General features: G+C 32.9%; 1 protein-coding gene across 2 annotated transcripts in view; it reads left to right on the forward strand.

Annotated features, from left to right (window-relative positions):
• Positions 1 to 23,689, forward strand: part of LOC129230002 (ubiquitin carboxyl-terminal hydrolase CYLD-like) — a 143,967-nt gene that overhangs the window by 106,023 nt on the left and 14,255 nt on the right. For both annotated transcript variants that reach the window (XM_054864389.1, XM_054864390.1), the window contains 7 exons: positions 6,985 to 7,232; positions 10,190 to 10,334; positions 11,075 to 11,339; positions 11,708 to 11,799; positions 12,589 to 12,655; positions 15,594 to 15,714; positions 22,296 to 22,404. In XM_054864389.1, the coding sequence (XP_054720364.1) occupies positions 6,985 to 7,232; positions 10,190 to 10,334; positions 11,075 to 11,339; positions 11,708 to 11,799; positions 12,589 to 12,655; positions 15,594 to 15,714; positions 22,296 to 22,404 (1,047 nt within the window). The remainder of the gene's footprint in view (positions 1 to 6,984; positions 7,233 to 10,189; positions 10,335 to 11,074; positions 11,340 to 11,707; positions 11,800 to 12,588; positions 12,656 to 15,593; positions 15,715 to 22,295; positions 22,405 to 23,689) is intronic.

Consider the following 23,689-nt stretch of genomic DNA (forward strand, 5'->3'; position numbering starts at 1 on the left):
TCCATACAGTTTCCTTTTTCCTCAAATTTGATCTGATGATTAGACAAATTTGGGGACATGAATGTAATGTTACAATTTTTAAATGTCCAATTGCAAAACAATTACATTAAAATGTACAATTTTTAAGGTCCCTTTTTGCTAAATGCACTTATGTGTGCATTGCATACTCAAATTTTATCATTCAGCAAAACTTTTAGTTCCATTTGGAAAATTGAGACGTTTCCCCTTGCAAAAATTTAAGTTTGCGACTCCCCATGGGGGGCAGAGGGGGGCAATGCCCCCCTACAGTTTTGGGAGGACTTTATGTAGTAACAACACATCTTCCAAAAATTAAAAAATATATATAGATATTTTTTCTTTTTTGAATAGTTCAGAAAGGCATGGGTGGATTTATGGGGGGGGGCAAAGGGGGCAATTCTCCCCAGTTTTGGGGGACTTTATGTCGTAACAACAAATCTTCCAAAATCTTAAAGCAAAAAAATCATGACTTTTTCTTTTTTGAATTGTTCAATGAAAATGAAGAGAAAAGCAAATGTCCTTTTCTGATGGGAGAAAAGAAAAGGGGGAAAAAAAACGAATATTAAATACAAATAGTACAGCTGTCACTGGGGTGCTGAAAATCTGTCTAAATTCACTATTTTGGACTGAAAACCATTTGGGCAAGTATATGAATGAAAATATGGGCTAAACAAGCTATACATTAAGCTGCAACACTTATAATAATTGACGATTATTTTAACAAGTTAGAACCTAAAGCAAAGGGGAAAAACTCCCCCCCCCCATTCGCGCTAACAGAACGATCTACTCGTTATGATGTGTCCACATTTCAAGTATATTTGTACATAATATTTATTATGTTCTTGCAGGGCCTGATTACTGAATAGGCCAACTAGGCCATGACCTAGGGCCCATACTTTTTAGGGGCCCCAAAATGGCAATTTATTTTTAACCAATAGCTAAAACTGTTTTTGCCAATGGCTAACATTGAAAGGGTTGACTACATAGGGCCTCCAAAAAAGCATATGGCTTAGGGCCCCTGTTATCTTAATCGGGCCCTGGTTCTTAGTATATTAATTGGCCTTTTGAGAAATTCTAAAAAACATAAGTTTTTTTTCCTTCTCTCTCTTTTTTAAGAGAGAGAGAGAGAATAAATACTATCGCAAACTGAATAAATTTCAGTTTTCTGAGTGTTCTGATTAAATGAATCTTTTTACTTAGAAGGAGAGTACAATTTTACTTACTTTATAAATACTGTTTAAAAAGTAAGGTAAGTCACTCATCTAAGTCTAAGTGAGTCAGTCCTTGTCATTATTGAAATCTAAATAATTGAGTCATCAAAAGTTTTGGAAAAATTTGCTGAAATTTTATAAAAGTCTATAAAAACCTAACAAAGATTGGTAAAATCGTAAAAATCCTTTAACCGTAAAAAATGACAAATTTTCGTAAAAATTACAAAAAATCAAGCAAAAATTTACAGGTAAGAGTGAATTACAAACAGGGTCGAATTTGCCTATAAGATAAACAAGCTGTTGCTTAGGGTGAAGCTCTTTACTGCAAGCTTTGAAGTGGGTCCCTAACTCTCAAAAGAAATTCATGATTTGTTCCTTAAAAAATGGAAATTGCTTGAAAAAACTAATTTCATTTTTAAGTACTTGAAAACCTTGAATATTTGGAAACGTGTGGCTACAAACCTTGAATTTTAAAATTTCTAACAAATGGTAGAGGGAGAGGAATGCCAACATATGTCAAATTCAGCTCCTTGCCACATCCTGTATTAAAAATGTAAAAATCATGGTTCTCACGTTTGTAACATATTATTTGAAATACATTTTTGTGACTCACATGTAGTGATGTAAAATACCTGGGTATTTATTTTTAGGGGTAAATACCCAGGGTATATACCCAGGTAAATACCCAAAATGGGTATTTACCCGGGTATTTATTTCAAAAATTTATATTCAACTAAAATACTTTTCTGTCTATTCCACTATATATATAACCAACCATATACAAAACAATAAATTTTTGAATCACAAATTTAAAGAATTATTGTGTGAAACAACTTAGCAATCTAATATGATATTCACATTAAATGTGTTGGATATGCCTAATCAATGTCCCCATCTTTCTTTTTTTGTTTTTCACTTTTCAAAGCAAAATTTAAAGTTTTACCAGTACAAATACAAGGTGAGTGACAAACTAACGCCTCAGAAATACTAAATGCCTATCACGTTCTCCCTTTTAACATAGAGCAAAAAGATCCCAGTTAGCATATTTTCGGAGTTCTGGCTACTGCCAACTATCGAAGATCAAAAGCATTAGAAATTAAAAGCGGAGAAAACAATTGCTTAACTTCTAAATTTAAATTTTAAAATTAACCAATTAACGTTTGGAATTGTTTGGATCCATCGTCATAGCAACACCATCCATGTATTGCCGTCAGGTAGTAGCGTTGTTTGTGTACTGGCGGAGGATCACTTTTAAACAAATGTGATAGGCATTTAGTATTTAGGAGGCTTTTTACAAACTGATTATAACTCAGAGCCAAAACTAACTAGTAGCATGATATTATGAAAAATCAAAGATGAAAAGTTGTGCTAGTGCCATCTATGTGACAAAATTAAACTTATATTCCCATAGGCGGATTTAGGACTGAGTTCCTGGGGGGGCAGGATTTTTTTTTTTAGCAACATTTTTATTGCCCCCCACTCTCATGTTTTTGTCTGTTTCATGTGATGCATAAGTCCATGCTTTACTTTTTTGTGTGTCGTTTTCATTAATGCATGTTTTCATGCTGTCCTTTTTGAATTAACCTAAAGATAGGGAGCTGTTATCAAGAGAGTAACGCAGGGCTCCAATTTTAAGGGTCCCTGGGTTTCTCCCCCGGAGGAAATTTTGTAAAATGGATATAAAATTCTGCATTTTGAAGCCTTATAAAGGTTAATTGTATAGACATAGAAATTGATAACCAGATAATACCGTTATACAGTATTGTTCAAATTTTGTAAGAAACAGCCATTTTAAGTTTGAAAGAAAAAATAAACAATAGATTTCTCATTGCAGCAACTTTTTTTTTAATTATAAATTGTGCAGAAAACGAAAAGGAATAGAGGTAGTGTATTTTTTTTTTCCTGGCTAAACAGATTAACAATATGCAGTAGAAGTAATTGGAGCCCACTTTGCTTAGGATTTTCAAAGACTTATCTAATTATTTTCAAGGACTCTAGAATAAATAAAATTATTTAACGCACTTCATTTGTACTTTCCAGTCTATGATATTTTAATACTTGAGTGTAAAGTTTTACCTTTGTGAGAAATAGCTATTTTAAATTTAAAAGAAAAAAACTATAGATTTCTCATTACAACAACTTCTGTTCAGTTACAAGTGGGACAGAAAACAAAGAGGAATTACACTCTACTTAGAGTGTAATTTTATTTTTGGGCTAAACAGATTGACAATATGCAGAAGTAAGATAAAAGCAAGCAACACCAAAAGAATTTCCAAAATTTTGCATTTGGGATTGAATTAATAGCAAGATGTGAAACATGTGAGTCACAAAAATTTATTTCAAATAATATGTTACAAACGTGAGAACCATGATTTTTACATTTTTGATACAGGATGTGGCAAGGAGCTGAATTTGACATATTTTGGCATTCCTCCCCCTCTACCATTTGTTCTAAATTTTAAAATTTAAGGTTTGTAGCCACACTTTTCTAAATGTTCAAGGTTTTCAAGCACTTAAAAACGAAATTAGTTTTTTCAAGCAATTTCCATTTTTTAAGGAACGAATCATGAATTTTTTTGGGGGGAGTTGGGGACCCACTTCACCTCACTTCAAAGCAGGGGCCCTAAGCAATAGCTTGTTTACCTTATAGGCAAATTCGGCCCTGTTTGTAATTCACTCTTACCTGCAAATTTTTGCTTGATTTGTTTGTAATTTTTACGGTTAAAGGATTTTTACGATTTTACCACTCTTTGTTAGCTTTTTATAGACTTTTATAAAATTTCAGTAAATTTTTCCAAAACTTTTGATGACTCAATTATTTAGATTTCAGTAATGACAAGGTCTGACTCAATTAGATCTAGATGATTATGACTTGCATTAATTTTTAAACGTATTTATAAAGTAAGTAAAATTGTACTCCCCTTCTAAGTAAAAAGATTCATCTAATCAGAACACTCAGATAATTGAAATTTATTCAATTTGTGGTAGTATTTATTTTCTCTCTCTCTCTCTCTTAAAAAGAGAGAGAGAAGGAAAAAAAATTGTTTTTTGTTTTTTAGAATTTCTCAAAAGGCTAATTAATCTACTAAGAACATAAATATTATGCATAAATATACTTGAAATGTGGACACAAATCATAACGAATAGATCGTTCTGTTAGCGCTAATGGGGGGGGGGAGTTTTCCCCCCTTTGCTTTAGGTTCTAATTTGTTGAAATAATCGTCAATTATTATAAGTGTTGCAGCTTAATGTATAGCTCATTTAGCCTATATTTTCATTCATATACTTGCCCAAAAGGATTTTCAGTCCAAAATAGTGAATTTTGACACATTTTCAACACCCCAGTGACAGCTATGCTATTTTTATTTAATGTTCGTTACCCCCCCCCCCCCTTTTCTTTTCTCTCATCAGAAAAGGACATTCGCTTTTCTCTCATCAGAAAAGGACGTTCGCTTTTCTCTTCATTTTCATTGAACTATTCAAAAAAGAAAAAGTCATGATTTTTTTTGTTTTAAGATTTTGGAAGACGTGTTGTTACTATATAAAGTCCTCCCAAAACTGGGGGACATTGTCCCTATGACACCCTCTAAATCCACCCATGCCCTTCTGAACTATTCAAAAAAGAAAAAAATAATGATAATTTTTTTTTAATATTTGGAAGATGTGTTGTTACTATATAAAGTCCTCCCAAAACTGGGGGGGCATTGCCCCCCTCTGACCCCCCATAAATCCGCCCATGTATATTCCTTTGCTTTACCCCATAAAAAATTAAATTATCCTCCCATCCTATTTAAGTTTTAGAATAGTTCATTCTAAATTCTGACAGTTTTTTTGATAAGATTTCATTACGCCTTTTATTAAAGAAATTATAATATATAAATTTTTATATTTTTAAACTTTCACTTTACAGTTAATGTTAAAGAAAATCATCAACTTTTGATACCACCTTAAGTTTTTTTTTCGGCAAAATTCGCAATTACTAAGGAATTTACCCTGCCTTCTGATAAATACCCAAAAAAATATTTACCTTCCCACATCACTAATTGCGTGTATTAAAAATAGTTCGAATACATTTTCATCATGAAATACCGGGGAGCAAATGCAAATGAGCAAGGCAGCAGAAAACAATTTTTTTTTTTTTTGCTTATTAATGTGAAAACTGTTTCTATATTTGCCACGTTATCATTTAAACAGCAATAAAATAAATAAATAAATAACGTCATAGTCTTAATAATGTCTTAGTAAATTCTTCCAAGCATCCCTCATGCTTCTTTTTTTTTTTTTTTTTTCATTTTGGATATGACTAACTTAGATTGTGATTTTGAAATCCTGAAGTTCATCACTGAATTGCTTATACTTGCCAATTATGACATTGAAAAGAAAGATTCTTTGGTTCACGATATGTTTCTTTCATAGTTTCATCAAGTCTTCCAATAAAAAAATATTATCAACTGTGTAATACATAATGTATGTATCAATTTTACCAATTATTTCATATTTAGATTTAAAAAAAAAATTCAGACTCACTTTTTGCATTTTTTTTTGTAAAATACCCAGTTTTTGGGTATTTACCCAAGCCTTGGGTAAATACCCGGGTAAATACCCAAAAAATATTTACCTACCCACTGGGTATTTACCCGATCCACATCACTACTCACATGTTTCATATCTTGCTATTTATTCAATCCCAAATGCAGTATTTTGGAAATTCTTTTGTATTGATTGCTTTTATCTTACTTCTTCTGCATATTGTCTATCTGTTTAGCACAGAAAAAAAATACACACTACTTCTATTCCTTTTCGTTTTCTGCCCCACTTGCAACTGACAAAAAGTTGTTGTCATGAGAAATCTATGGTTTCTTTTTGCTTTTAAAGTTAAAATAGCTATTTCTCCCAAAGTTAGAACAGGACTGCAAAAATTTACAATCAAGTACTAAAATACCAGAGACTGGAAAGTACAAATAGAGTGCATTAAATAATTTTATTTATTCTAGAGTCCTTGAAAATATTTAGATAAGTCTTTGAAAATCCTAAGCAAAGTAGGCTCCAATTACTTCTACTGCATATTGTTAATCTGTCTAGCCAGGGGAAAAAAATGATACACTACCTCTATTCCTTTTCGTTTTCTGCACTACTTATAATTAAAAAAAGGTTGTTGTAACGAGAAATGTAGTTTATTTTTTTCTTTCAAACTTAAAATGGCTGTTTCTTACAAAGTTTGAACAATACTGTACAACTGTATAATCTAGTTATCAATTTCTATGTCTATCCAATTAACCTTTATAAGGCATCAAAATGCAGAATTTCATATCCATTTTACAAAATTTCCTCTGGGGGAGAAGCCCCCGGCCCCCTAAAATTGGAGATATTCTATTTCCCACTTAAAAGGGAGCCCTGCATCACTCTCTTGATACCAGCTCCCTCTTTTAAGGTAAATTCAAAAAGGACAGCATGAAAACACACATTAATGAAAACGACGCATAAAAAAGTAGAGCATGGACTTATGCATCACAGGAAACAGACAAAAACATAAGAGTGTGGGGCAATAAAAATGTTGCTAAAAAAAATCCTGCCCCCCCCCCCCCCCCCCCCCCCCAGGAACTCAGTCCTAAATTCGCCTATGCGACTCCCCTGTGTGAACCTTGAAGTAAGCTTGCTTTAATTACTTGAACTTTTGCCTTATCACTTTTGATTTGTGAAACAGTTCAATTTTCATATTTTAAATAAATTACTAATTGAAGTTCAATATTTTTAGCTATCCCATCCAACCATAAATCAGGCATTACAAGACTTGACGAGACTAACACCATGACCTCTGCATCTGGGATAAATAGAAAATTAAGTAGCACCATATCATCTCGGCATTCTGGGCCCGAAGGGGCTGAACTTGAAGTTGGTTCCCTGGTAGAAGTTCTTATAAATAGCACTCCTTGCTATGGAGTTATTCGGTGGATTGGTGAAATACCAGAGGCAAGAGGAAAGTTAGTGGCAGGGATTGAAATGGTAAGCGTATCTTATATCTTTAAATGAGCAATTCCTGTGGGTATATATATGTTTCTTATCTCGGAAACGGCTCTAACGATTTGGATGAAATTTTGGATTTAATTGTAGTTTTGCATTCTAAGTTCATCTACATCAGTGTTTTTTCTGTAAAAATGCGATTTTTTACAAAAAAAAGTTTTTTAATATAAAGTCAAATTGAGTTAAGCCTTGAAGTAAACTGTGAGTTGACGCATCAGGCAGACGATTTGCAACCATAACAATGAAAATTTGTCTATTCTCGGTTTAAAATTTTATACTTGCTTAGGGTTGCCAGGCTTGGCTGACATTGGCCACTTTGGCTAATTTCAAACACACTTGGCTGAAAACAAATTCAAAAGCATTATGTAAGTCGATGTAAGGCTTTTTTTCTTTTTTAAGTGAAACTTTTGCTTCACCATCCTATTTTATTTTGTTTTATTTATTTATTTTCTTTTTACACTTCAAATAGTTTAATATGTTTTTTAAATCACGCATCTAAATTTTATTTCGAAGAAGTGTATGTCTTGAGATTATTTATGTTTTGTTAAGACAGTTGTTATCATTTGTTGGAATGGTTTGTGGATCATCAGTTTTGATGGATATCATGCTGTATGTAGCATTTTCTGGCGTAAAAAACTAAAAGTACTTATTCAAAAAGAAAATCTCGATTGGGGATAAAATCATGAAACGCATCATAGTATGAAAGGAAGTATTCGGTTAAAAACCGATTTCACCATAGCAAAACTAAGGTCAAAATATTTTAATTACTGACAAGAAAATTGTATAGTGGAAACAAACGTAACAGATAGTTTAAAGCAAAATGTTGATTTAATTACATGCAGAATCTTCTTTGTTTGGTACTTTAGTATTATAAGAAGGCCGAGTACATAATATGTATTTCTGTTAACGTGAAGCTTTTCAAGTATATTTGGAAAAGTATTAAACCTTAAAAAAACACAATTTGACAAAAAATAATTTTTTTTAAAGCCGAGCGAGGCTTGGTCGTCCAGGTACTATAATTAATGTTGATAAAATTTTAATTGTTTGAAGTTTTAAGAAAAAATATTTATAAAACTTTAATTAGGTTAATCAATGTATTGTGTTGCAACCAGTGGTGCCCACAGGAAGGGATTATGGCACAAAGTTGCACCATCAAAATGGGGGGGGGGATTTAAAATTTTTATCATTTACTTATTTAAATTTATTTATTGATTTATTTTTTAATTTAAATTATTTGTTTTTATTTTGTTTATTTTATTTATTGATTAAATTTAAAGAAGAGAGCTAAAAAATTAAAAAAATTAAAAAAGGAAAAAGATTTGGGAATTTTTTTTTTTTTTTCGGGGGGGGGGGGGGAGGTGGTGAATTTGCGCCGTTGTGAACTTGGGGGATAATAGGCACCCCTGGTTGCAACTTTGATTATTTTGCATTAATTGATGACTAGTTAATTGAGGCTAAAATTCAGAGAAGGATTAAGGAAAACACATTAGATTTTTATGTATTGTCCCCTTACCTTGGAGATAATTTGTACAAGAGATCAGTGGTGTAGTCATTGGGGAAAAGGTGGAGGCATGCTTATAGATACAGGCATAAGTTAATGAAATTAAGCAATCGAGGGAGGCTTTTGATAAAAAAATTTTAAGGGTCAGGGAGCACTGGTGGAAAAAAAATATTATGGGGATTCCATTGACTATCTTCCATTGACTACACCATTGCAGCAGTATTCTTTTCTAAACATTTACACACCACACTACATTTCTAAAAAAAATATTATGGGGATTCCATTGACTATCTTCCGTTGACTATACCATTGCAGCAGTATTCTTTTCTAAACATTTACACACCACACTACATTTCTAAAAAAAATATTATGGGGATTCCATTGACTATCTTTCGTTGACTACACCATTGCAGCAGTATTCTTTTCTAAACATTTACACACCACACTACACTTCTAAAAAATATATTATGGGGATTCTGTTGACTACCTTCCGTTGACTACACCATTGCAGCAGTATTCTTTTCTAAACATTTACACACCACACTACACTTCTAAAAAATATATTATGGGGATTCCATTGACTATCTTCCGTTGACTATACCATTGCAGCAGTATTCTTTTCTAAACATTTACACACCACACTACATTTCTAAAAAAAAATATTATGGGGATTCCATTGACTATCTTTCGTTGACTACACCATTGCAGCAGTATTCTTTTCTAAACATTTACACACCACACTACACTTCTAAAAAATATATTATGGGGATTCTGTTGACTACCTTCCGTTGACTACACCATTGCAGCAGTATTCTTTTCTAAACATTTACACACCACACTACACTTCTAAAAAATATATTATGGGGATTCCGTTGACTATCTTCCGTTGACTACACCATTGCAGCAGTATTCTTTTCTAAACATTTACACACTACACTACACTTCTAAAAAAAATATTATGGGGATTCCATTGACTACCTTCCGTTGACTGCACCATTGCAGCAGTATTCTTTTCTAAACATTTACACACTACACTACACTACACTTCAAGGTCTTTAAAGCCCAGGGTTTTTCCATAAAAATATTTTTTTCACAAAATGCGGACCTAAAAATAAAAACCTTGATCAACCCCTGTAGTTAGAAAGGTGGTATCAGGAGATTAATTCATTTGACAAAAAATATATACTGGATGGCAAGACTTAAATTTTTCAAAAGCTCATTTATCAGATAACTTTTCATCCATAACTCTTTTACACTGATAAAAGGCATTTCTTGTAATATTGAAATTTATGTATCCAGTTCTCTCTGTAAATTTGTGCAGTTTAATGTTTTAGTTTTTTCTTTTGATTATTTAAATAAAAATGTTTTAACCAACTCATGTTTGTGGTAAGGAATCCCAAATAATTAATAAGTACTAAATTCCCTATTTTTTGTGAAGGAAGAAGAAAGTTCAAGCTGCACTGATGGGACTTTTAATGGAAAGCGCTATTTCACCTGTCCATCAAGAAAAGCATTTTTCGTCCGCTTAAGTCACTGCCGTAAGGATAGTCGGTTTTTAGAATCCGAGAAAAGAAAAAGTGCTGGTAAGCGATAAGCAACTATAGTTAAACTGTAGCTCTATGGTATGAACTTTTTGATCTGAAATTTTTGATGTATGACTTGTATGAACTTTTTGATCTGATCTTGAATTTTATTTCAAACAAATCTAAAGAAGTTCTTCTGCCCTTATATAGAAGTTTGGTGAGACCTCATTTGGAGTATGCTGTTCAGTTTTGGTCTCCTTTTTTTAAGAAAGACATTAATGTATTAGAAAGGGTTCAAAGACAGGCTACAAGGCTAATAAATGGACTTTCTCACTCAGACTACGATTTCAGGCTTAGAAGGCTAAAAATATACTGCCTTGAGCAAAGAAGAGACGGAGGGGACATGATTCAGTTGTTTAAATTTATTAAAATGAAAGATGTTACGGGCTGAAGTTTAGCACTGAAAACAGGTCAACAGGTCATTGTTTTAAGCTACTTAAATCTTAGGCTAACATGGATATTAGGAAAAATTATTATTATAGCAGGGTAGTGGAACCTTGGAACAGCTTACCGGAAGAGGTGGTAATGAGCAAGGGAGTAGACAGTTTTAAGAGGGCCATTGATCTTCACTGAGGATTGTAAATTGACTAGGAACAGTCTAGCTGGGCCCAGAGCCTGTTGCTGGTCGTCACTTTTGTATTTGTTTGTATCTGAAATGCAAAGTTATCTATTATACTTCCCCAGAAAACTTTTATCTTCTACTGTATTTCAAATTTTCTAACATCAGTTTAACTTTTTAGTGTTTGGCAGCATTGATTGTCCATCCATTACTGGTGATGTCCCCCCTTTGTCAAGTCCCGAAGACATGAAGCTTCTGTATGGCAAAAACCGTGGCATTCAAGGACACCACAATTCCTGTTATCTAGATGCTACTCTTTTTGCCATGTTCTCTTGCACCAGTGTCTTCGATTCTATTCTCCACAGGCCTAAAAATAGTGATGACATTGTCGAATATGATGAAGTTCAAAGGATACTTAAAGAAGAAATTGTTAACCCTTTAAGAGCGTAGGTATCTACTTTAATTTGTTATTGTTTTGTTGTAAAAAATTTTAGAAGCAAACAAGATTTATTAATTTTAAGATTTATTTAAAAGTTTATGTACAGCTTGTAATACATTGATGAAGTGAGTTTTTCTCCAAGCAAATGCATCACATTTACATGTTAGAAAAAAATATAAGAGAATATTCCTTTTTGCTCTATCTTTTTCTCTCAAATTTTACTGGTGTTAGAAATAGATAAATTTTCCACTGTACCTGGTCCCCCCCCTCTCTCCAAGCTTGTCATTTTTATGCAAATCACAGCAAGTCATTAATTTGTAGTTATATGACAATTTGAATTTCAAGTAGTTGATTGATATGGAGCATGTTTTTCAGAAACTTTTATGTTCGAGCTGATCGTGTTATGGAACTAAGAAAAAGATTAGAAAGGCTAAGTTCTGTTAGAGGTCTAACCTCCGAAGAAAAAGGTAAGCAAGTTCAATTAGTTGTAAAAATTTGTATTTAAGTCATATATATATATATATATATATATACAGTAAAACTCTTCTAATGCGGACACTAACGGGACAATTTTTTTTTGTCCACATAAGAGGGATGTCCATATTTGAGTGGTGTCCGTTAGGAGGGGTTTTACTGTATATATATATATATATATATATATATATATATATATATATATATATATATATATATATATATATATATATATATATATATATATATATATATATTTATATATATATATTTACTGTTTAACTGTGTATCTACAATACATCTTCGGTTAATTGTCACTTCGAATTATCAAATTAACCTTTTACTTTCATTGATATATAAATTTCATTTAACATATTTCTTTGATAGCAGAAAATTTTCTATAAAATTTTAATAGTCATCTTTTTCTTCTTAGGAAATGATTTTTTTTTGTTTTCGTTTATAAAAATGCAAGTAGTAACTGAATGTAATTTAAATTCTACATAGTAAATTATAAGCTGCATTTTTCCTAAATTTATCCAAAATTTATGACATTCAAAAATAAGCCTTATATATTATTTTTCAATCAAGACAAATTTTCAACATTAAGCTTCAAACTTTTTTTTATCCTTATCTGTATTAGATATTTTTGTAGAATAATATTTTTTACTACATTTTTTTTATTGACCACTATTATTTGATAAATTAAGACAGTAATCTGTGATTTTATTTACAAAAGTATTATTTGTGTTAATTTTTAATTATGATTCTTCTCTTTCTTACAGATCCTGAGGAGTTTTTGAATTCTTTACTTAATCAAATACTAAGAGCAGAACCTTTTTTAAAACTAAGGTAAGTACAGTTTATTTTATAAACTCTTTTTTTTCTTTTTAAAAGAAGTTCAAGAAAGCTTAAACTACAAAGCTCAATACATTATAAAGGCAAATTGTTTGCTATATTGTAGATACATGAGAAGTTGTATCAATAGTTAGTGGTGGATGCAACGACTGAACTACCAAACATTTTCTAGTGGGACAATCATGTTTTGAGCCGAAAGTGCCAATAGAGGCTCTAGTTAGTGAACTGCAAACTATTAATGCAGCATATATGTTTCTAGATCTGTGTCATCTACACCAACTATCCAACCTTCATGTTTACTCATATCCAGGTACCTTAGTTTTGGCTTCAGCCAGTGCTCTGCACAATACAACAGAAGCGGCAGCAGAAGAGTAACTTGTTGTTTTATTGCGCTGCTATCCTGTGAAGTGGAAACGTACCATGTTTTTGGTCCTCTTGCTGGTATATTGAAATATTTTACCAGTGTGAAGATACCCTCAATTTCTTTATGAAATCTTCTGCCTCCAGCCAGGGTTGCCACGCACCGGGAAAACCGGGAAAACCTGGAATTGTCAGGGAAAATGAAAATGGCCGAAAATCAGGGAAATGTCAGGGAAAATGAAAAATTGCATATATCCGATCGTTCTTAGCGCGGCCTGCGGTCTATGACATGACGTCAAAAAAAAACTTTCTGCCTTGTTTTTTTCGCCGCCATTCCCTTCCCATTCGTCGTTTTGTCATTCCCTTCTTTCTTTTTCCCCCTGCAGTTCTTTTTATCAACATCTCTGCCATTGGCACGTGCGCCATAGCAGTCGGCGTGCACCATAGCAGTCAGCGGCGGACATGCGCAGAAGGTACTTCTTTTCTTCCTCGTTTGAGCGGGCTCTGTTTAAGCGCTGCTTGTTTACGTCAGCAGTTCTGAAGTTGTTATGATGCACAGCACGTTGTTTTGTCTGGGAGTGCCGACTGAAGTTTTTAATGAGCTGCAATAATCTTTTCATATTTTATATTATTTCTTTAAATTAATTAATGTAATCGTATTATTCTAAACAATTTTGTTCTGTAAATTTAGTTCATTAGACAATTTTAAACTTAGAAAGTTTCTTTTTTACAGAAGTATCGCTAATCTTTTAGTATTTTGGTAGTGATCTTTTAAGACTTCCAATGCGCTTCTTTCTTTCAAAATAAAAGTAATCCGATTAAAAAAAATCTGCACATCAGAGAAGTTTCTGATCAATGCTCAAACTTTAACTTTATGACAGGGTGCCCACAGGAGTGATTATGGCGAAAGTTGCGCCATCAATTTTTTTTTTTGGGGGGGGGGAGGGATTTTTTAATTATTTATTTTACTTTATTTTTATTCAAATTATTTACTCATATTATTTTACTTTATTATTTTCATCTGTGTGTGTGTATTTTATTGGGGAGCGAGCACACTTTTTTTTCAAAACAATAATAATTAAAAATAAATAAATAGGTAAAAAAAATAAAAAAAAGAGGGTTAAAAATAAAAAAAGCGCTAAGGCGTTCAGAAATATTGGGGGGGGGGGGGGGGGGGTGCTATTGAACTTGGGGGGGAGGGGAGCACCCCTGTGTTATGAGCCACAAACAGGGGAAATATGTGAAGCTAAAAGGTGCATGATTTTTTTACAGGCCAAAGTCTAAAAGCGCTTTAAGTTCAATGGATTGGAGGGGTAGAAAGCAATAATTGAAAAAGTTTAGGTTTCATAGGTTTTAGTTCAGATTATTTTAGCAATTAACTTTATTTTTGTGATACAGATGTCACAATTGCTAATTCTGCAGTTCTTTCACTTGATGTAAGGCAGTGGCTCCTCGCTATTGAAAATTAGATATGCTACATTTACATAAATTGTTTATTACAGTGATTTGCTTCACTTGTGTTAGTACATTCGGGGAAGTTCAAAAATGCACTTTAAAAAAAAGGTTTCTCCTAGAAAACAGGACACCACTCAATGTTTTTAGACTTGTGGATAGTAAAATACTGGAGGAATTTTAACTTCCTATTCCAACTGAAAGAGGGTGCTCGACCCCCTCCCTCAAACTTCATAAGTATGAGGAGGGGGTTAAAAAAATTCATTGAACTGAATAAACAATGTTACATACTATAATCTACACGAGTTATATGCATATTCATTGCAATAAAATAATTACTTACATAAAAAAAAAACAGCTGGGGAAATTAAATGTTTCTAAATTTGACTTTTTCTATGCTAGAGCTAATGTTAAATGGAGGGGTCATTGAGCACCCTCCTAAAATTTGAGCAAGAAGCTAAAACTTTTACAGCACAATACTATTAGTAAGTCTAAAAAAAATAAGGGGTGTCTTGGACTCGAGCCGAGAGAGAAAAAAAAAATTGAACCACCCTTAGTACATATTTTTGATTATTTCAGCTTGAATAAATTAAATTTGGTAGCCATTGTTTGTAAAGTTTGAAAATGAGGTAAATTTTATCAAAATTTGAGATGTATATATTAATGTTGCAAGATGAAGGTGGAGATTGATAACCTGGAATTTTTCTCAAAACCACCTGGAAAACCTGGAAATGTCAGGGAATTTCATTCTTGAACTTCTGTGGCAACCCTGCCAGCTCTGTAGTGGATATTCTAGCTTCATGTGTCCAAAGAAGAGCAAAACTGCAGTCGTTGAATACTTAAATTTAGCTGTTAGGTATTTGTTTGCCATGGATACCCCCCCCCCCCAGAGCAAGGGAGCACCCCCCGTAATACCGCGAACCCCCTTCCCCGATACCGTATCCCATTCCCCCCACCCCCAAAGAAAATACCCTCAAAACAACCCTGCCACCTAAAAAGTTCAATGCACCATGACCCTCACCCCCCTAGGTGGACACCCTTGTATTTGCGTTATTTCTGCATCATATGTCTTACTAATGTACTATTTATGAGTTACTAATATCTCTCTTCTTTCTTGCAGTTCTGGTCAAGAATCCTATTTCTACCAATTGTTTGTCGAAAAAGATGAAAAATTAGTTTTACCCACTGTTCAGCAGTTATTTGATCAGTCTTTTTTAGCATCTGATATTAAATTAGCAGAAGTGAGTTCTTTCTTTCTTATTTAAGTAGCTTCTGTGTAATAATGTGCACTTTTTAAAAGTTATTAATGGATAATTATTTATCTGTTCTAATAGTTGTAGAAAAATTGATTAAAAGGAGCGTTTTGAATGATGATCTTATTCCGAAGCTATGTGGAAAAAGTAGTTAAATTCATTTCGTTTTTAGAATTTTTATTTATTACTGAGGGCAGATTTAAGGAGAAAGCAGACTGGGCCCAGGAAAGTCCCGAAATAAATTTGGAAATACTCATTATAAATAAGGATTTCAATATTTTCAAACTCAATTTGAAAAGTCCATAAGACCTTCCTGAGGGAAAAAAAAATCCTTTACCGTGCTCCTTATCATCACTTTTGTATAAAAATGGAAATTTTAAAATGGTTTCTCATAAATTTGGGACATTAACATAAAGGAGTTTCTACTAGGTGTTCAAGTTACTTTTTTAAAACTGCTTTAAGTATATTGTAGAATGGAAGCATTTTGCCGTGGGGAGTTGGTTCTTTATACCATATCCAGGAGGGTTTAATGCAGCTTTTGATGCTAATTTGGGCTTGAAAGAGATAGCTAAAAAAAATGCTTAAAACTGCTTTAAGTATATTGTATTTATGGACCATCTTTGTTAAAATCTTTGTCAAAATAAATTTTTTTTCATATAAAAGATCCAGCTGTGTATACAGTGATACAAATACAAAAGTGACGACCAGCAACAGGCTCTGGGCCCAGTTAGACTGGTCCTAGTCAATTTACAATCCCCAGTGAAGATCAATGGCCCTCTTAAAACTGTCTACTCCTTTGCTCATTACCACCTCTTCCGGTAAGCTGTTCCAAGGTTCCACTACCCTGCTAAAATAATAATTTTTCCTAATATCCATGTTAGCCTGAGATTTAAATAGCTTAAAACAATGACCCCTTGTCCTGTTTTCAGTGCTAAACTTTAGCCCCGTAACATCTTTCGTTTTAATAAATTTAAACAGCTGAATCATGTCCCCTCGGTCTCTTCTTTGCTCAAGACTGTACATTTTTAGCCTTCTAAGCCTGGAATCATAATCTAAGTGGGAAAGTCCACTTATTAGCCTTGTAGCCCGCCTTTGAACCCTTTCCAATACATTAATGTCTTTCTTAAGATAAGGAGACCAAAACTGAACAACATACTCCAAATGGGGTCTTACCAAACTTCTATATAAGGGCAGAAGAACTTCTTTAGATTTATTTGAAATAGATCTATTGATAAACCCAAGCATCTTATTGGCTTTGTTGCTAGCAATGCTGCACTGTTGGCTAAACTTTAAATCCTGACTTATTAGGACCCCCAGATCAGTAACTTTGTCTGCCTGACTAATGACTGAACCTTGCAAATAGTAACTTGTACACTTATTTCCATGCCCTAAATGTAGCACTTGACATTTCCCAACATTAACAGCCATACCCCATTCATCAGCCCACTCCGTAATATGATCTAGATCCTCTTGCAGCTGATTTGCTTGTTCTTCATTTTCTACAGTCCCCATAACTTTGACATCATCAGCAAAACAATTCATGTTCCCAGAAATATTTTTGTGAATATCGTTCATAAAGACAATGAACAAAACAGGCCCTAACACTGATCCTTGAGGAACCCCGCTTAAGACCTCACTCCAATTAGAATAATTTCCCCTTACAACTACTCTTTGTTTCCTTCCGGTCAGCCAATTTTTTACCCAAATGAAAGTTTTCCCTCCTATTCCTATATCAGCTAATTTGCTAAGTAGAGCAACATGCGGTACCTTATCGAAAGCTTTTTGAAAATCAATGTAAACAACATCTACAGGCTTCTTATTGTCCAAAGCCATGGTAACTTTGTCATAGAAATGTAATAAATTAGTTGCACAAGATTTACCTTTCCTAAAACCGTACTGAAAACTAGTCAATAGATTATTAGTCTCTAGAAAATTTACTATATTAATTTTCATCAATGTTTCAAAAATTTTGCAAACCACCGAAGTTAGACTCACAGGTCTATAATTTCCCGCACTCCCTTTAGACCCTTTCTTGAAGAGCGGTGTAATGTTAGCCAGCTTCCAGTCCTCTGGTACTGTCCCCGAATTATAAGAAGCATTGAAAATGTTTGCGATTACATCTGCTAATTCCTCTGCACATTCAACTAAAATTTTCGGATAAATATTATCTGGCCCCGGAGCCTTAGTCTCTTTAATTTTTTTCAAATGAAGTAAAACTTCATCCCTGGAAAATACAAAGTCCTGAAGCTGTACTATAGCTTGTGTCTTGTTGGTGTCAACTGTTGAGATACAGTTATCGTTAAAAACACTTGAAAAAAAGTTATTAAGAACATTAGCAATATCACTATCGTCCTGAATTAAAATTCCGTGCTCATCAACCAGTGGCCCAATATGACTATTTCGAACTTTCCCCGAATTAGCATATGCAAAAAACCTCTTGGGATTCCTGTTTATGTTATCTGCCAGTCTTTGCTCCAACTCTCTTTTCTGAATCCGTACCAAATACTTAAATTTACGCCTTGCCTTACAATATTGGAGCCTATCTGCACTGTGACCTGTTTCTCTAAACCTATGAAAAGCAGCTTGCTTGTAATTTAGAGCGTCTTTAGTTTCCCTGGAGAACCACATTGGCCAAATTTTAGTGTTGACACCCTTTCTCCTAAAAGGAACATGATCCCTAACCGTATTCACTAGATTTTCCTTAAACTCTGCCCACTGAAGATTCACATCGTTATTGTCCAATCCAGAAGAAAAAACTGCTTTCAAACTCTGCCGAAGTGCCACAAAGTCAGTATTTCTGAAATTGGGCACAAACCTAAAATTCTATACTTTGTGCATATCAAATTTAATCCCAAACCTAATACTGTTGTGGTCACTATCTCCAATGTGTTCCCCTACACATAACCCCTGAACAGAGCCTTCCATGTCGCAGAAAACTAGATCTAAAATCGCGTCCTGTCGAGTACCCTGAGTTACAATTTGATCTAAGAAACAGTCACCAATTACTTTCAAAAAATCCTCTTCTCTGCTATTACTATGGTAAAAATTATTCCAATCAATTCCTGGAAAATTAAAATCTCCCATTATGATGACTGACCCCTTGCTAGAAATGTCACTAATAATACTAAACATCTGTTCGTCTTGACCCTGGCTTAAGTTGGGTGGCCTATAAATGTTCCCTAAACGTAGTTTTTTGCCCTTATTACTAATCAACTCCAGCCAAATCATATCAATCTCATTAGGCTTATCATTAATTACCAATTCATTGCAAATTAAAGTCTCTAACATAAAATAAAACCCCACCACCTCTTTTACCTACTCTATCTTGTCTAAACAAATTATACCCAGCAATAGATAATAAATCATCATCACTTTCGGTAGCCCATGTCTCGGTAACGTCTATAATTATGCTTTTCAATTCTTCCATCTTGATCCTAATACTACGAGCATTTGTATAAAAACCTTAAGTAAGCCCATCTTACTTTTATTTAATGCTGCGCGATTGTTTGAATCCCAAGTGTTAAAATCTTTTCTCTTATTAGCCACCCTATTTCCGTTTCTACTAAAATCCCGATAGTTAGTACCCTTTCAAATTCTGCTCCTTAAACCATGTTCCCCATTCCTACTTAGTTTTTTGATTCTGAAGCCTCTAAAACCAAACCACTAACTATTTTGACCCCTGTAGAGCTCAGATGTAGGCCATCCCTAGCAATCCAATCTCGTTTACATCTACTCCACACATCAATAAACCTGATACTACGCTTAACGCAAATTTCCTTGAGTACCAGGTTCATACACCTAGCCCGTTGGTTTAACCAACTCCTATGCACTCCATACCTGGGAAGCAAACCAACCACTTGGACATTTGCCGAACAGTTGGTTGCTTTGTCCAACAGGGAATCCCATTCCTTTGTAAACTCATCATTGTTACTATGGCCTACATCATTAGTTCCCACCCACAAAGTAACTACATCCTCTTTATTAAATACCCACTTCTTTTCAGCAACCCTATTTACATCTCTCACCCGAGCCCCTGGCAAACAACATCTAGCTACCTTACGTCTAACTCTGCCTATTGAGTTTCCCACCTCACGCACCATTGAATCTCCCAAAATTATACCCTTTGTTTCCCATTCAGTCGCCTCAGCAATAACTTTCCCCTTTACCTCTGGAATTTTCCCACTATCTAATACACAGCTAATTCCCACATCCTTTTTACTAACTTCCTCCTTTAATTCTGGAATATTCCCACTATCTAACACACAGCTGATGCCCACCTCCTTTTGATGATTGCTATGACTAACCCCTTCCCTCTCACTCCCGTGAATATGCCGGGCTGGGGTTTCAATCTTCATTTCTCCCGCCCGTGATATTGCCGTGCTAGGGTGTGCAATATTAACGCGACGAAACGATTAAAATCAATTCATTTCTTTGGCCCAGAATACATTTTATTTCTCTTTTTATACACTAGATGGCAGCACCAGTCATTTATACGTAATTCGGGATTTTAAATGTAATTGCAGAGATGCAGGAAGGAATTTTGGTACTACTTACTAGATTATGACGTTGGCCTCTGTATCTGAAGCTTTGAAATTTACCACCCAAGAAAAATTTACTTATCTTTACTTATATTGCACAAAAGATTAATAAAATTCTTTTTTAATGTTTAAAAGACTATTTCTTAAATTTTCGTTGCTTGCTTGGGCTTGCTTGTTGACTTTTCATAAAATGTAAAAAAAAATTTAAAAATTTCAATCTAAAAATTATTGAAAATGAAAAATTGAATGCACGTGTTGTACATACACATATTTTTATATAATTTTCTTAAATAAAAAAAACACTTTTTATGACCGGTTTCTTAAATTATTTGATCGTTAAGGGGTTAAGGAAACTATTCGCTAACTTTCTTTAACAGATGAAAATAACAAAATGATCAAGGAACTGGTGCTTTAGTTTAGGAGACCGAAATTTTAGTGTCTTTCATAATTTTTTTAACAGGAAAGGAAGGATCTGAATTCTTTTTAACTTTGATGATATTTTATTCATCGTTTGAAGTACACCTAGTAATTTTTTCAAGTCATTTCCACCTTAATTAGTGGAGTTTGAAGCTGCTGTCCATAGGTTTTACTGGTGGCTTGTTACTGGTGGGCATTACCGAGGCCATAATTTTTATCTGTAATCATTACAATTTTTCTTTCTCATAAACAATATATTTCCTAAGAATATAAACCTAAATGTGATCAAAAAAGTAGAAAATTGCATGTTTTTAAGGCGTTAGATTACAGTGTCATGTTTTTCTACCATTCCCCCCCCCCCCACCCGTTTTTTGCATTAAAAAATATTTTTATCAATAGATCAGCCTAGAGTTAGGCTCATATAGAGAATAATGCATCAAAGATTATTCATACAAATTTTCAGTACGATTGGTCAATAACTCTATGAGTTAGAATATCTACCAGTTGAAAAAAAGTTATTTCGAGAAAAGCGCTTTTGAAAAAAATTGCTGTGAACGTTATCGAATCTCCATAGTCACTTAAGTGCTCATTAGTATTGGAACTAATTGGAATTTTTCACTGAAATTTTGGCAACATATTCCTGAATAGTTTTACTAACATATTATAAAAAAATTTTAAAAAGTGGATTTTTTTGACCCATGTAAACTGGTTTATCCCCTTAATTTGCATTGATTAATGTAACTTTTTAATAAAATGTTCAGTATTGAATTTTAAACAAACAGCTTTTTACTTTTATTAAGAAACAAGCATTACACAATAATCAATTAAAAATTACTTTATGATACTCTATCTGTAATATGCTGGACATTAGCTTGAACCAGGATGTAATTTCTACCAAAAGTAGTGCAGGAGCCCTATGTACCCCACAGCTTGTTTTTATGTGTAAATATCCTGAATTCACCTAAAATGTTAAAAATTTGCATCTAATTGAAAAGAAATGCAGAAACTCAGCTCCCTTGAGCTCCTATTTAAATTAAGCGATGGCTTGAACATTCAGTTGTGTTATTATGCAAAGTGATAGTTATAAGTTCAGAATTCTACTTAGGATCCCGCTACTGTGGTAACACTTCAGTTTTTTTTTTTTTTTTTAATGTGCTGGTAAAGTCAGCAGTAAGATATTGAAAATATTACTTCTCAGCCACTTTTCAGTTACCTATTTATGTATAACTTGTATTATTGACTTTTATTTCTAAAAGTTTTTTACAATATTGATTTTATACTTTGTACTTAATACCTCTTTATTTCTTATCTCAACACCATATGAAACAGAATGAAAATTAAATTTCAATTTTAGTTCATGTATTTTTATTATTGTTACTATGCCTTTTTTTATCAATGATTATTAATTATTGGGTCTTTTTTCTTTCTTTTTTCTTTCTTTTTTTTTTTTTGTGAAAATGTAGGTTCATTAAATTTCAATTTTAGTTCATGTATTTTTATTATTGTTACTATGCCTTTTTTTTATCAATGATTATTAATTATTGGGTCTTTTTTCTTTCTTTTTTTCTTTCTTTCTTTTTTTTTTTTTTTTTTTTTTTTTTTGTGAAAATGTAGGTTCCACCTTGTTTGCTTATTCAAATGCCAAGGTTTGGTAAGCAGTTCAAGATGTATCCTAGAATAATACCTAGCCAGTATTTAGATATAACTGATGTCTTAGAAGACTGTAAGTTCTCTTTCAATTTTTACTGTACAATTGTTTCCATTCTTATTTTATTCATATTCTTGCAGAATTTTATTTAAAATCTATGCAATATAAAAGTATTTAAACTTTAAATTGGTTTTGTGGAAATATAATTTTTTTCATTGTTTGGTAAAATCTTGAATTATTTGAAACTTGCATTAGCTAACATTTGGTATTTTACCATATTGAATTTATACTGGTTACAAAATCGCTGCAAAAATGCATATTGCAAGATTTTTTTTTTCTTTTGCATTGATTTAAATTGTATTTTTACATTTAAATTGTGTTGTTTGAAATTACTTATTTTTTAAATAAAAAAAAATTACAATGTATAACTTCTGGATAAATATATTAGTAATAATACTTCTTTTAAAAACGCTTCCATTGTTTGACCAAATTGTTTTTTAACACTAGAATTATGGTGGACTTAGTATACCTAGAAATACGGCAGGGGTCATTTTCCCCTGAGAAGAAATCTGCATAGTTTCCTACATAATGTTATATATTTATAAAAATTAGTTAAAAATAGACAAGTTTACCATAAATGCAGTTTGTTTAAAAGGATGCAGAGATTTTAAGGATATATAATGAATTATTTAAAAGAAGTTTAAAATACCCTTAAAACTATCAGCTCTGTTTCAGTTGCATTTCAAAAACTATCGACTAATGCTTCCTTTTATGTACAAAAACATTATAAATGTTTCATGTTCTTACAATACTATGTTCTAAGAGAAATTTTAAATTTTTTGCTCTGTTTCAGCATCAGTAAATGTGTTTGCATTTCTTTCTTTCTCAAAAGAGTCGAAAGGACACCTACAAACACTTTAAGGTGTTACGCTTTAATTTGAGTTTCAAAAAAATTACAATCTTCTTGAAAACTTTGTATTATTACGCAGCGTGATGATTTAGGAAAAGTCAAGGAAGGATTAAGCTTTTTATGAAAATACAGAGGAACAGTTAGCAAAATAATTTAGCTTGGGGTCAAAATGACCCCTCCTGTAATTCTAGTGTTAAATTGATCAGAAATTAGAACTTGAGCAATTATACTGGTTGTCCATGTCTTAGAGCTCCTCATTTCAAAGGTTTCAGGGGTGAAGGGGTGGCAGAAGGCGTAAATTCAACATATTTTATAGAAATAAAACAACAAAACAGATATTAGATATACAAGTGCATAATGGGGTGGTTTCCTTCAGTCGAAAGTACTACTTTTAGTAATTGAAATGGATAGAATGAGCAAAAAAAATTTCATTGAACCCAGAAAATACTT

The sequence above is a fragment of the Uloborus diversus genome, chromosome 9 (assembly GCF_026930045.1).
Source record: "Uloborus diversus isolate 005 chromosome 9, Udiv.v.3.1, whole genome shotgun sequence".
NCBI classification, from domain to species: Eukaryota; Metazoa; Arthropoda; class Arachnida; order Araneae; family Uloboridae; genus Uloborus; species Uloborus diversus.